The 14,282-nt window shown below is 38.7% G+C and overlaps 1 protein-coding gene across 4 annotated transcripts in view; it reads right to left on the minus strand.

Annotated features, from left to right (window-relative positions):
• The window catches only part of TANGO2 (transport and golgi organization 2 homolog), a 42,992-nt gene that overhangs the window by 10,869 nt on the left and 17,841 nt on the right, over nucleotides 1-14,282 (minus strand). For 3 of the 4 annotated variants that reach the window (XR_012045204.1, XM_072879724.1, XM_072879723.1), the window contains exons 3-5: nucleotides 13,198-13,286; nucleotides 10,089-10,208; nucleotides 8,944-9,058 (exon numbers count right to left, since the gene is read on the minus strand). Coding sequence is in view for 3 of the 4 variants with exons in the window: in XM_072879724.1 (XP_072735825.1) it covers nucleotides 8,944-9,058; nucleotides 10,089-10,208; nucleotides 13,198-13,286 (324 nt within the window). In the remaining variant the exon portion in view is untranslated. Of the gene's footprint in view, nucleotides 1-8,943; nucleotides 9,059-10,088; nucleotides 10,209-13,197; nucleotides 13,287-13,422; nucleotides 13,504-14,282 lie in introns of all 4 variants that reach the window. The other variant, XM_072879725.1, reaches the window with a different exon arrangement.

Consider the following 14,282-nt stretch of genomic DNA (forward strand, 5'->3'; position numbering starts at 1 on the left):
CACACTCAACATCCCTCAGTCCCATCAGCTGACATGGAATAGTGGCTCCTCAGATTGCTACCAGTTGGTGGGGTTGGGGGTTTTTTGTTTGGTTGTTTTGGTTTTTTTTTTTTAAGTTTGCCAGGACACAGCCATGAGACCATACAATTCTGTATTTCACTCTATGATGTACTTGTTCACAGTGGAAGAGAGTATTGTTCCAGTTACCAACAAATACATTCTGGCTAGTTCAGCTTTTAATTTGTCCCCCAAGCTCTAGCTCCTTAGACAGCAGATACACTTTTTGAATTAAAAAAACCCAAACACAAAACTTGCAGTTAAGATTGAATTTGGATTGAGTAGCATAAAACACAATACAGTAGAGAAGCCATTTCCAGCTCCTCATTTCTTCCCCAGATAAAGACATCTCTGTGCCTTGATGCAAATAAGAGTATATAGAATGCTATCTCATTAATGATGTACTGGAAGTTAAATTGCTCTGCATAAGTTAGCATCTGCTACTCAAACCTTAATAACAAGCAAACCAGTCTTGATTTAGCTCTTTATATTCTTCTTAAAAAGCCATTCTGAAAGATGTTCTACAGCATCCTTTGCAAGACAGCCAAATGAAGAGGGAAATGTTAACTTATTATACAAGTCAGAAGAGGCAAGAAGAGGAATCAAAAAAAACCCAAAATCATGTAAAGCAAAAAACTGCCTTTCCTCCTCTGTTCACTACTCTTCCTCCTCCCAAACCCATAAGACTTTTCTGGTGCCTTACAGAAAGATGTCCAAGTTTTTTTGGCATAGAAGACAGTAATTATAGCAGGTGGTATTTGTGTATTGTTGCTTTTGTTGTTAAATATCATATAAGCAGCTCTCAGTTACTCAATTTACAATTTAGCTACTGTTAAAAGAAATGTGGCATTTTCTGAACTTTCCTCTAGTGGATTAAGACACAGTTATTTTCCTTATCTTTGTTTTTCTTTTCAATATTAAGATCCTTGTTCAAATTTACCTTATGGCAATCTCAAGAGTCCTTACTGACCACCCCAACTCTCCACAGACAACTGCCCACATCAGAATCGTGACAACTAGCACGCTTTCGTTTCAGCAGGGCGCTGAATATCGATCACTCCTTTCCCATTCTGGCCCTAATTCTTACACACTGAATATTTTTACTAGTCTCTGCTAGAGTTCTCATGTGAATGTATTACCTGTGATTCAGTAAAAATGTTCTTATCCATCAATGAAAAGAAAAAAAGGTCTGTTAGTGAAAAGGCCATTTGTTTCTTTACCCCATTTGGAGTATTTGCATTGGGAATACCTAGACAGTCCATAACAAAAGCAGCTGAAACAAAGTAGAAGGAAAACACAAGATATGACTAGAATTTTCTTTCCTAACTTTCTTGAGATGCAAATTGCAGTTCCACTGCCACAGATTAACTTCTGTATGTGACCCATTTATGGAATCTGTTAAGAGTTCTATTTTCTTAATCAAAGACAAAAGGGGGTTTTAAATTATTATTTTAAACACACTAACGCAGAGAAATACAGCATTTTCAAGGAATATGAGAAACTGCTGCTGAAAAGTACAAGTGGAGGCAATAAATTCTATTAGCAACAACCTGAACTTCCCTTCTTTTTCTTGAGACTCCTTCAGGTACAAACAAGCTCCAAATTAAAGTTACATAGAAAAAAGGTATAGTTTGTTCATGAGCAAGCAAACACAGCAATCAGAACAACAGCTCTTTTCACCAGACACACAACATTTTCTTTGTTGAATAAGCTTAAGTATTAGAAATAAATTATTGGAAGAGTGGGACAAATCTCTAATGAAATATTCACCTATTATACTGGTTCAGCAAACTTTTTTGCCAGTATACTTGTCTGCAGAAGTATTTGTATGAGAAAAAATGAGCAAAGGTATATTTCCTGAAGCTATTTTTAGTCATGCCATATACAATGAGAAGTCTTTGACACTTTTTCCTATTACTAGCTCCTTCAGTTAAACTACCAAGATATTTTGCTTTTAAGCTAGATGGATGCTATTACAAATTTTCTAAAATTTCAAATATAAGACTCCCATACATTCTTCCCTTAACTGGATTCTGCCAGGTCTTCAAGGAGTCCAGAAAATTTTTAGATAGCCAGAGAAGTTGAGCCATACTTTATTTGGCTGCAAATACTAAGCTACATATCTGAGATGCCTGGGACCTTACAGGAGTAAAAAAGGAATGGAGTTCAAAGGATCAACAGACCTGCTATGAGGAGATCTGGGTGTATGAGTTCATTTATTCAAAAACTGAAACCTTTGAAAACAGGATGACGTTAATCATCTTGCTCAAAGCATGCTATGGCCCTTGCAAAGCCTTACATAAACAAAGTCTAGACCCAGACTGAAAACTGAACGGAAGTTACACTTGATGTTCTCAAGTCCTTGTTTATTAATGTTTGGTTAGGACCAGCTGGCCATTTTAGCAATGTCTTTCCTCTCCTCAGCGTTCGTTATATTATCTTTATGGCCAGTTAATGGTTAGCATAAAGTGATGTTAACGTGCATGATGCATGTCTGTCCCAGCTGGGGTTGGACGCCTTCCTACAAGCCTGGTTCCAATCGGTACATTTAGAGTTGGCGCACAGTTAGTACCAATACTAGAAAGAATCCCTTGGCAGCTAAAAAAGGAGAGCATTGAGCTGAGCTGTCATTAATAGACCAGTCTGACTTCTTCGTCCCAGTCATGTGCTAGGATACAAGATGTCATATACTCATAACAGTACACTGGCACACTGCATTTTCCATGAACAGGGGCATAGATAACGCAATGTGCGAGTAAAGTATTTTAGGTCACCTGAAGTCGCTGAATTGGTGTGTTTCACGGAGCAAACTATTTATATTGTATCATCTCAAAAGCAAGAAGTAGTACTTTGAAAAATATAATCCATAAATAAAACCATGTTGGAATTAATACAATACAGACAATGACTAAGCACAGGGAGAACAAATAAACCAAAGTTAAAAAACAGGAGAAAAAAGGAGTTGGCTGCTAATGGCCTATTTTAACATTAACACTTGGGTCATTTAAAAAAATTAAAAACTACAGTAGCAATAATAAATATACTACAAGCTTCTTATGTATGAAGCAAATAAAGCAAAATCATTAAGGTCATTATAGGGGTTTTTTTTCAGTTCAGCCACCAGCAATTACACAAACTATTTTGTTGGTGCATTAAATGCTATTTTCAAATTGTTGAACCTGTATCTGCTGTAGAAGGTCTATGAAGAGAAAAGATCAGAGCAATTGTTATCACCTGAGGTCTCAAAAGACAGTTTTAGATAGAAAGGTAGACAAATGGCCCAAGCAAGCCCTTGAACACAGCTGTAAGACAAGTCCCATCATAAATGAGACCACATGCTGAATTAGTAGGCACTACTGACTTCCTTTAGCAATGGCTTTTTATGTGAAAGAATGTTATCATCTAGCATCTGTTCTGAGATTCTTGTGACTGAGAAATTCAGTAACAAGATCCCCTGGAGTTTAACAAAAAGATGCGAAATACACACAAACAGCAGGGTCACTAATTCGGGACATCTGTATCTTATTGTTTCTACATTCCACATTCCCCCAGACATGTGTTTTCTATTACACTTACCTCCACTGCAACACTGCTGCTGTCTTCTGTCAAAAGAAGACTGAAGCCTTCCAAGAGACTTCTGAAATGGGGATACTTCCAAAATCTAGTTCAGCATGCCAGTCAGCTACTCTTTCTTTTATCATTTGGCTCTGCCTACTCTCTTCCTACTGTTTACAGATACTCAGTACTGAACATAAAGGCAGAAGCCAAGATGAAAAAAAATCACTGTAAGCTTGATCACTGCAATAGCCTCAAAATCCTGGCCTGGACTCAGATTCTCTTCCTTCCCAACTTTACAAGTGTAGACACCAATTTCACTGGAGAAGTAGTAAAGGCCTAATTAAATTGATGACAATAGGACCCAGCAGACATATTTTTTTAAAAAATCCCAGCCATAGCTGACAGCAGAAAGAAGAAACTAAAACTACACAAAAATTATGCTCTTAGATACATCATTCTGTCAAAAAATGTAAGCAATAAATGTTCTAGGAAATATTCTAGGCAGCATAAATCTCAGTAGTAATAGATGCTTCACAGCAACATGAAAGCCATGCAGAGTTTGCCAGAATTACTTCTTAATGCTGATGAAATATAAGCAATGTCCTTCTGCACCCCTTCCCTGCTTCAACTTCAAGGCAGCTCCAAGTCACATTCAACAAAAATATAAGCAGAAAGGAAAAGAGTAATGAGGCAGTAAAGCTCCACAGGGTGTGGTTATCACCAAGTGATCGCCCCCCTGGGCACTGAGCTCTAATCTTACAACAGGGTGAATATTTTACGAACAAGGACACTGGATTGTTTTATGAATAATGTGTGCATGTATTTTTTGTGCAAGGAGAAGAGATGAAATTGGCAGCTTGAAATGCTGAACAGTAGTTTCAACTGAGTAGTATGGTTCACAGACTAATTTTCTGTTCCTCAGTGTTCATGAAGTAATCAGAAAACTCTTTCTGTTCCGAAGCTAAAACAACCAAAAAACCAAAATCCAAAAAACCACACACCAAACCACCAACTATAAAGCCCAAACATTTTTGTACATATACCACCTACCACCAAATAAAATGGTGAAAAGAATACTGCCAGATACTCATAGCGTACAAAGTCTGCTTTAAAGCACTACTCTGATTTTGTTGTCAGTGTCTAAACATGTCTTCGGTGTTGCCCTCATTTTTTGAGCCAGGCAGAAGGTGACACCAGAGGGAAGAGAGAAAATAAAAAGGTTTTTCAGAAGCTTTTTTCCTTCTCTTGACATTGGACTGTCCATCTCCTTAGATTTGCAAATGATTGAGGACCTATGCAGAAATATTTCAAAGGTGGTAGTACAGAACATGTTAGAGAAGTACCTGGACACCTCATTTTCATGAGGAAGTCACAAGGAGCAAGACAGATGTACTCTGCAGAAGGTGGTATTAGGACAGACAATGCATGAGAAGAAATGTAAGTGAGCTTGCAGAGCAATCATGACAACTCGCCCACCCCCATTCTTTCCACACCAGCACTCTGACCATCTCTCACTTTTCACTGGAAAGGCTCCTAAGTCTAATCTCGGGAGAGCGATCAAATCCCTCCCACGTAGCTTTGTCTTGATAACCATACTGAACAAGACAGCCCATGATTCTAAAACCTGGTCACACTGTTCAGGTGTTTTAATTGTATGAAGCCCTGCACTATCAACAGTTCAGTTAACGCTTCTCCCAAACACCTTTTCTTCAGTTTGCTTTTTTTCCCTCATCAATGATGTTGCTATATAATTAACCAACTGTAGATTTCCATATTAAAAAAGAAAAAAATATATGCAGTCTATATATATATATTTATAGATAAAAACACTTTTAAACATTACTTCATATTACATATTTGTATATCCTTCCCCACCCCACACACACACATTCCAACCCCATTGTTTTGGGATCGGCAGTTTCAACTGGAACTCAGTCCTATCCATCATTACATCAATGATAAAACCTATTATTAACCAAACTTCACTCTCCAGGATCAGAACATGAAGAATACATTCTAGTACATAATCTCTATTTTCAATACATTACCAAATTAGTCAATGCAGCCGATGGCATAGTTTACTACATTTCCCCTGGAGGGACTGAAAACTGCCTGTCACAGGGGAGAGCAGAAAAGCTTACATGAAAGGCCTTTTTCTGCAGCTCCTCCAGCTGACTTTTTTTGTAAGGGACAATTCATCTATTCTGCACAGAGGAAGAGAGTCACTCCTATTACACAGGGATCTTATTGCACATAAACAATACGTGCTCTAACTGACAACCTGCCAGAGACTCTAAACTTGCTGGGAGAGTGACAAGAAGCTGCCACTTCAGTTTGTCCTTCAGGACAGTCAGAATTACACACTTGGCAGTATGGAACGCAAGTGAGATGCTGCCACAACAGCCCTAACCCAAGTTTGAGATACCCACGAAAGCCTGAGCAACTGTAGCAACTAGACTTGTTGGACATAAACACAGGTTTCCCCAAGACAGAAATGCTGTCCTGATCAAAGGCAGCACACTATTACTTCACATATTACCACAAAGGGAGAAAGAAGGAAAACTGCTCTGAATCTTAAGCAGACATTTTCTTAGAGACCAGTCCAGCTTCCAATAACCTTGCTGCTCTCTAATCAGACCTACTGATAGTCAAAACCGGAGGAGTAGCAACACTGCCTTCTCAGAAGCTGATTTTGCAGCCACACAGGACTCCAAATAGACAGTTTGCCATATGCCATACATTCAACATAAAAGTACATTTTGCATAATGGGATAAGTATTCATGACTCTCATACTCAGCAGGTACAGCAAGATGATAAACTGAAGGTATTAGAAAACTAAAAGTACTAAGTATTTTTCCAACACAGTATTCTTATTAAAAAAAGAAATTAATAGAGTTTAAATTGACATCATGAGATGCCACAGAGGAAACAGATAACACTAAAAGTGTCAAAACCCATGCATGTTTAAAATAAGAGTCACACAAAGCTGTGGAAATAAACAACAAGATTTTACAACCTGTATGGTGGTTTCCAGCTCTCCTTCTCACATCATTGCACCTGTATCATCTAGTATACTGTCAGCATAATAATACAGAGAGAAGACAAAAATTTCTTTTCCTGAAATCTGTACCTGAAAACTCAAACATTGTAAATCTCTCTCCAAATGTGCTGCCTACAGTCAGCAATATCATGTACTCAGATATACCCCTCCCCAACAGTGCTTCATTTACGCTTCCAATTTGAGTTTCCTCTCCATTTCACACCACTAACAGAGGCAATCACTATTTGTTACACAATAGAAGAACATGTTAAGAATAGTCTTCAATCTTTTCTTTGAACAGTAACATGGCCTAACAAAATAGCATCAACTACAATAACATTTTCTATTTACATAGAAAAGTAGCTTCCATTTATATACTACATTTCTCTCGGGAGTACTTCCAATTTCCTAAAATGACAAGTTTACATATCTTATAGAAATTGCTCTGCATCGTTAGCTTGCCAAGAATTTCATTTCATCAGAGTATCCAAGGCTAAGGACACGTCAAAATTGAGAAGTTAATCAACACATACAGCTTTCAGAGTGATACTCAGCAAGGAATTATGACCTGCATCCCCACAGAAAGACTATTCAATTGAGCATACAATTCCCCATCAGCCTAGCATGGAGGAATAAACAAACAAAACCAACACATGAATGATTGCCTTAACAAATAACATCAATCGAATCTACTTTAATATCATTATACTAGCAGCCATTATGACTATTCTGTTTACCTAAATTAGAAAAAACACAAACATACTCACTGCTTGCTAGGTCACACCTTGAATATCATGCTTGCTTGAAAACATAGTAAGACTATTTCCTCTGTTAAGATTGCAGTTACAGATAGCCTTCCAATTTATGAAAGCTAGCCAGGCAGCAACATGCAGCAGAGACCATGGTACAAATTAATTTAAGCAACAGAAAAATTTTGTGAAGTCTCTGGTGGGATAATGAGCTTTGTAGAGAGTAAAAATAACAGAAAAGTAGCAAACCCTGTAATTGCCTAACTTGCTTCTGGATTAAACTTCTGGAAACATAACCTATATGCTTATTTCTAAGCAGGCACACCAAAGTAGAACTGCACTCCTGGTATCTGCACAGGTGGCATATGTCTGCCTTTCTGTATTCATCCTTTTAGACTTCAATCACCTATATGATTATCATTTCACTTTCCCACCATATCATAGCAAATTAAAAAATGAAAACTAATAGCCTGGCAGAATTTGAAATAAAGGCCTTTCTTAAAAAAAGACGACAAAACACCTGCAGGAAAGTGGGAGAGTAGGGAAGAAATGACTGATAACTCTGAGCCACCAGCTGAAGGTCATCTAATACAGAAAGTGAAAAATGTAAACACAAGGCCAGTTAATGACAGGGTACTAGAAATTATTTTCACTGAAAACAGTTAACACTATCACCTTCTGCGTTAAAAATATGTGGTTTCCCAGAAGCATGCAGAAAAGCTGAGTGGAAGAAGACAACCTGATGGTGCAGGGCCTAATAAGATTAATGCTTCTGCAGAAAGCGTGCCAAAGCAGTAGTGTACTCTTGGCAATTTATACCTGGTTATGGTCATGAAGTACGCATCTAACCGAGAATTGATACATAGCCTGGAGACAACTTAGTCCTGGATTTCCGTTCTTCTGAATCAGGCATAATGCAAAGAAAAATCAGCATATATACTTGTGTGCACACACAAGCATGTGCAGTGGAAAGGACTGTGCCAACGACATTGACTATAATCAAGTATCCAAGGTCCTTTCTTCAGCTACAGAAACTTGAATAAGTTATTTGTTACATGCTGATTTTTAATGTTTCAGCAAAGATTACTGATACAGTCACTCTGACAGGAATAGCAGCTTGAAAGCTTTCAGTTGTTCTAATTCTGCCACAGTACGTCACCTCTCAGAAAAAAAAAGTTTCTGAGAAATTATGGAGCCAAGGTTTTGTTTTCTCCAGAACACAAGCCACATAGCCTTCAGGGTAAAGACTGACATGGCCTATTAGGGAAAGAGTCGGAAGAAGTTTTGCAGGAAGCAACAATTAGAATACAAGATAGCCCTCCAGTGTTTGAAAGGTGGGAAAAAAAAACACACCAAAGGAAATTATGCCTAGAGTAACATTAGGACCTTACATGCCACTTAGCAAAAAAAAGAAGAGCTCTTGCTTTAGTTTGTGACAGGCTTCTGTATTGTTACACTTCTGTGCTAAGAAGTATATGTACATCACTGCTATTATCTTTCTCCCTTTGACATTTGAACTGTGATGTTTGTAGACTTACTTTAAGTCAGCTGCTAATAAATTAAATCCATTGTAAAGATGTCCTTCTACTGAAACTTTCTTCAAGTAAGAGTAGCTGTCCAGATCTGCAGTCAAGAAGTTTGTTACAAGAGCACCTAAGAAAGAGAAGTACATAGAGCAACTGGTATGTGTGAACTCACTATTCTGACAGGCTTGGTAAAACAAACAGTACAACACAAGATTCCTGTTACCAAGAGGGTATAACAGCAAAGAAAACAAAAAACCCCAAACAAAACCAACAACCAAAAACCCCCAACCAAATGAAACAAACAACTAGCCTTTAAAAGTCTTACAGCATTGTATCACATTCACATTAAGAGCTTGACTTTTACTCTAAAGAACTCTGTCAAAAGCTCTTGGTCAAAATTCCTACAGAATTCATATTTACTAACTATTCTATACTGGATGTGCCTTTCCTCTCCTCCCACCTTGCCAAACTGTCTTGCTTCATTTCCTTCATATATAACCCTAAAATGAATTACAAGTGACATAGTTAATTTGTTTCTTTGTATAACATATTGCAATGGCAAAACATATTCCCAATGCAGTACCATATGACAAACAGACCTATTTTTAGAACTTTAAAAAAAACCCCATAGGTGTGCTCTGTCAGAAGAGGGTTTTTTCCCCTATTATTTCTGCTCCTCTGATTTATCAATGTGGAGGGGAGAAGGGACTACAATAATCTTTTAGACTAACCTCCAGCATAATCCAAGTTGCATTGTCTCCCTGACTTAGGTGTTTGAACAAGACTATACACATTTTAAAAAGTCTACTGTAATCTAAATCTAGCTCAACGCTTTTCTGGTTGTTCTGACTGTTAATTAGAACTACTGTCAAGAGAAGACAGTTGGTGCTGCATTTCTTGTCTGAATGTAACTTCAAGCTCTGGGCACTACATCTTGCTTTACTTTTGCCTGCTTGATTAGAATATCATTATCCAAGTCAAGTTCCCCACACAGGTACTCAAACTCATCAGTTCACAAATTCTGTTTACAGCACATAACCATTTCATTTGTCCATAAAGTAGTGTTAAAAAATTAATACTGTAATCATCGCTATTTTATTGGGACACCAGGGCTTGTTTGTCCACTTTCTTCTTTTTCTATTTCTACTCCTTCATACCTCTTCCTTTTGCATTTTTATCAATCTTCGGCTGCATATAGTTTGTCAGGGCTGCCATCTTGCCTTTCTTACTGATTCCCAGCCATGTCCCACCTTCTTTTCCTTCCTCCATATCCAGACCTAATGGAATAAGTAAGAGTTAGGTTATTCATTTTGTAAAGTCTCAAGCTTAAATCAAAATTTCTTAATGCAAATCCCGAGTCTTGATCAGGCTGGATGAAATGCAGTAGCTACAAGACTGTCTTTCTGGACAAGTGAGGTAAGCCCACTTAAATTACCTGCCCTCCAATTCTGCACTATCAAATATTTTCCAAGCTACTGCAATAATAGATGAGAGATAATGAGAAAATTAAATGTAAAAGCAAAATTATAAGCTTTGCCTATATGCTAAAATACACATTAAACTTCTAAGGAGGCTCAGAATGCTTGTTAGCTCAAAAGCAAATCTCAGAAGATTAATGTTATTTGCAAGTTTAAATTTACAAGTAACCAGAAAAATTTAGGGTAGGCTAGGTAACTGAAAAATCTTGGACTCTGGTAACAGTAATTTACATTGAGGAGGGGGACCCACAAAAGTGAAGCCCACAACCTCTTGAAAGAAAGTACAAGTTAAAAAAGCCAAACAAACCACTACCTATTTGTAATGAGCTCATGTTAACCAGCAAGCATTTAATGGAAAAACAAAAACTAGTTCAATATAACATGTATACTGTTCGAAACTTTTAATTCTGAATCATCATGTCATAAGATAACTTTCATTAGAAGATCAAAAGAACAGGTTTTGGATCCTTATTCAGAAACTTCTTTCTTTCTTCAGTATCCAAAACTTAAATATCGAGTTTAGCCATACCACACCTTTACACAATACTTTTACTACTGTTCTCTACCTTAACTGAAAGGCACACAAAAGAAAAACATACAGCTCTGTTGACCAATGCCCAGTGATTAACATACAGCAGTTTCAGAAAATGGGAATTGCTATAAGTGCAAAAATATTTTTTCACTTAAGTCACACAAAGAATAAATTTGATTTATTCTAGTTCAACTTGCTGCTTTCATTCGAGATAACTTTTATTAACTCAAAGGCATAGACTAACAGCATCTCCACAGATACACCCCCTAGATGGAGACTATACCAGTTTCTTATGCCAAACACGGACAGAGCTGACAAGGGTATAAAAGACAAAAATTTAGGGCCCTTCAGTTTTCAGGATAGGTTTTTGTTTGTTTGTTTTAAACTGCTACATAGCAGGGGAAGCAGCATCCAGAACATCTGGCACGAAACAGAAATGTCAGCCAGAACTTCAGAAGCAAGGGAGTTGCAGTGCAGTGGGAGTAATTTACCCTCACAGGCCTCCCTGCCAATGACAATAACACACAGCATCAACAAAGAGTATTTACAAAGTCAAAATCTTGCATTTAAACAATGCTTTGTCTTCCAGAGCTTCATTTCTGTTTCTGAGAAAAGGCAGAAGTATTGATTATACTTAAAAATGACTCCAGATAGATTCCCTACAAAAGAGAACCAGACAGCTGAGTGACTGTACTATCAGTTTAGCAAAATGTAGACACGAAAGCTAAGAAACTGATGGATCAATAGCTAAAATTATTCTGTAGCCTATAAATTATTAACCTATAAGAAATGAGAAAGTTTTCACTTTCTTGAGACTTGGTTTAATGATTTCAAGTCACCATTACAGACAATGAGTCTGTGGAGTAACTAATTCCACCTATTTTAAGAAGCATTTCAGTGTATCTGACAAAGCTAAAGTAATCATTTGTGATGAACAAATTAATCTATTTTCATCGCACTGCTTGGACTGAAATTAGTTAAAGAACATAAAACTGGGAAAACCCACAGGATATTAAACCACAAGTAAGATAATCACAGAATCGTATAGGTTGGAAAAGACCTTTAAGATCATCGAGTCCAACCGTAAGCCTAACACTGCCAAGCCCACCACTACACCATGTCCCTAAGCACCTCATCTACACAGCTTTTAAATACCTCCAGGGATGGTGACTCAACCCCTTCCCTGGGCAGCCTGGTCCAATGCTTGATAACCCTTTCAGTGAAGTAAAATTTCCTAATATCCAATCTAAACCTCCCCTGGCACAACTTGAGGCCATTTCCTCTTGTCCTATCACTTGTTACTTGGGAGAAGAGACCAACCCCACCTCGCTACCACCTCCTTTCAGGCAGTTGTAGAGAGTGATGAGGTCTCCCCTCAGCCCCCTTTTCTCCAGGCTGAACAACCCCAGGTCCCTCCGCCGCTCCCCATCAGCCTTGTGCTCCAGACCCTTCCCCAGCTCCGTTGCCCTTCTCTGGACACGCTCCAGCCCCTCCATGTCTCTCTTGGAGTGAGGGGCCCAACACTGAACACAGCATTCGAGGTGCGGCCTCACCAGTGCCGAGTACAGGGGCACGATCACTGCCCTAGTCCTGCTGGCCACACTATTCCTGACACAAGCCAGGATGCCATTGGCCTTCTTGGCCACCTGGGCACACTGCTGGCTCATATTCAGCCGGCTGTCAACCAACACCCCCAGGTCCTTTTCTGCCAGGCAGCTTTCCAGCCTCTCTTCCCCAAGCCTGTAGCGTTGCATGGGGTTGCTGTGGCCCAAGTGCAGGACCCAGCACTGAGCCTTGTTGAACCCCATACAATTGGCCCCAGCCCATCGACCCAGCCTGTCCAGGTCCCTCTGCAGAGCCTTCCTCCCCTCCAGCGGATCAACACTCCCGCACAACTTGGTGTCATCTGTAAACTGACTGAGGGTGCACTCGATCCCTTCGTCCAGATCATTGATAAAGATATTAAACTGGACTGGCCCCAACACAGAGCCCTGGGAAACACTGCTTGTGACCGGCCGCCAACTGGAGTAAACTCCATTCCCCACCACTCTTTGGGCCTGACCCTTGAGCCAGTTCTTTACCCAGCAAAGAGCACAACTCATCTTTCAAACTTATGACGTGTTTTCCCTAGAAGTATAGGGAAGAAACATATTTCTTATTAGAAATGCAACACTACCACCCCAATAACAAAAAATCCAGGCCATAATTCCCTTATAAATTGTATGAAAATCACTCAAAACAACAAGACATACGTACCACTAAGGATCTCATTGCTGCTGTCCCAAAAATCTGCCGATTTGGATGGTCTGTGGTAAAATTCATCTCTATTAGCTGCTAGAATAAGCCTGTAGAACACAAGAGGAAAAAGATACTATTACTTACAAATAGGATCTTTACAGTACAGGCAGGAACAGAAACCAATTCTTGTCACAGCATTAGCTCATTTTGAGTATGAAACCATCCTTTATCCTCCCATCTCACCTTCATCACTCAGTGTAAAGGTCGAATGACATCTGACAGCAGCCTTCTCTCTCATTGTCTTGAGACATTCAGCAAGTCTACCTTGTTGTGTGAATGAGGCAGCTATTATTTTCAAAGAATAATACTTAAAACACAAGAGATTGAATTAAGATCGCATAAGCAATCTTAAGATTCCTCAGCATGTGAAGTTACAGTTTAATTAAAGAAAATCTAAAGGTAACCCACAGATTTATAGGTAACTTATAAAAAAAAATCTGAAGCATGAGAGTATGTTTTTACAGGATCATTACTTAGGATCATGTACTCATGTATTTTTTAATCTGTGACACCTAAAGCTCTACTTATGTGGTTCAAAGATACAAGTGTGATGCTTTTGTCTGTAAGTACCCAGAACAGCGATAAATTTGTGATAGTCTCAGAGGTCCAGCCCCGCTGAAATTCATTTGAAGAAATGATGGCATGCTCAAGGAGGCAGAGAAGTAAAGGGAAAAGGCATGGGGTTTTGTAACAGTCAAAAGGTATTTTGGTGGGGCTTTCCCCCTCTGTTTTTTGTTTTGTGGGTTTTTTTGCGTGTGTAGTTGCTTGCATAATCTGAGTTCTACCAGAACAGTAGGACAAAATAGCTGAATCCTTAATGAGAGCCAGCCCTTGCAGCAGAGAAACTACAAGCAGCTCTGGAGGCTACACAACCAGGAGGTAGGAAGAAGTTACGAAAAATAATATGCAATTGAAAAATGCTGCTGGATGAAATCCATTTTTTATATTTAGAAATAAACACACCACTCCACAAGACCAAGTACTTTCCTGACAAAAAGCGTGCTGCAGCTCTAAATTTGATAATTTTAGAAGACAAACAGATA

Source organism: Ciconia boyciana, chromosome 15, assembly GCF_034638445.1.
Source record: "Ciconia boyciana chromosome 15, ASM3463844v1, whole genome shotgun sequence".
NCBI lineage: Eukaryota > Metazoa > Chordata > Aves > Ciconiiformes > Ciconiidae > Ciconia > Ciconia boyciana.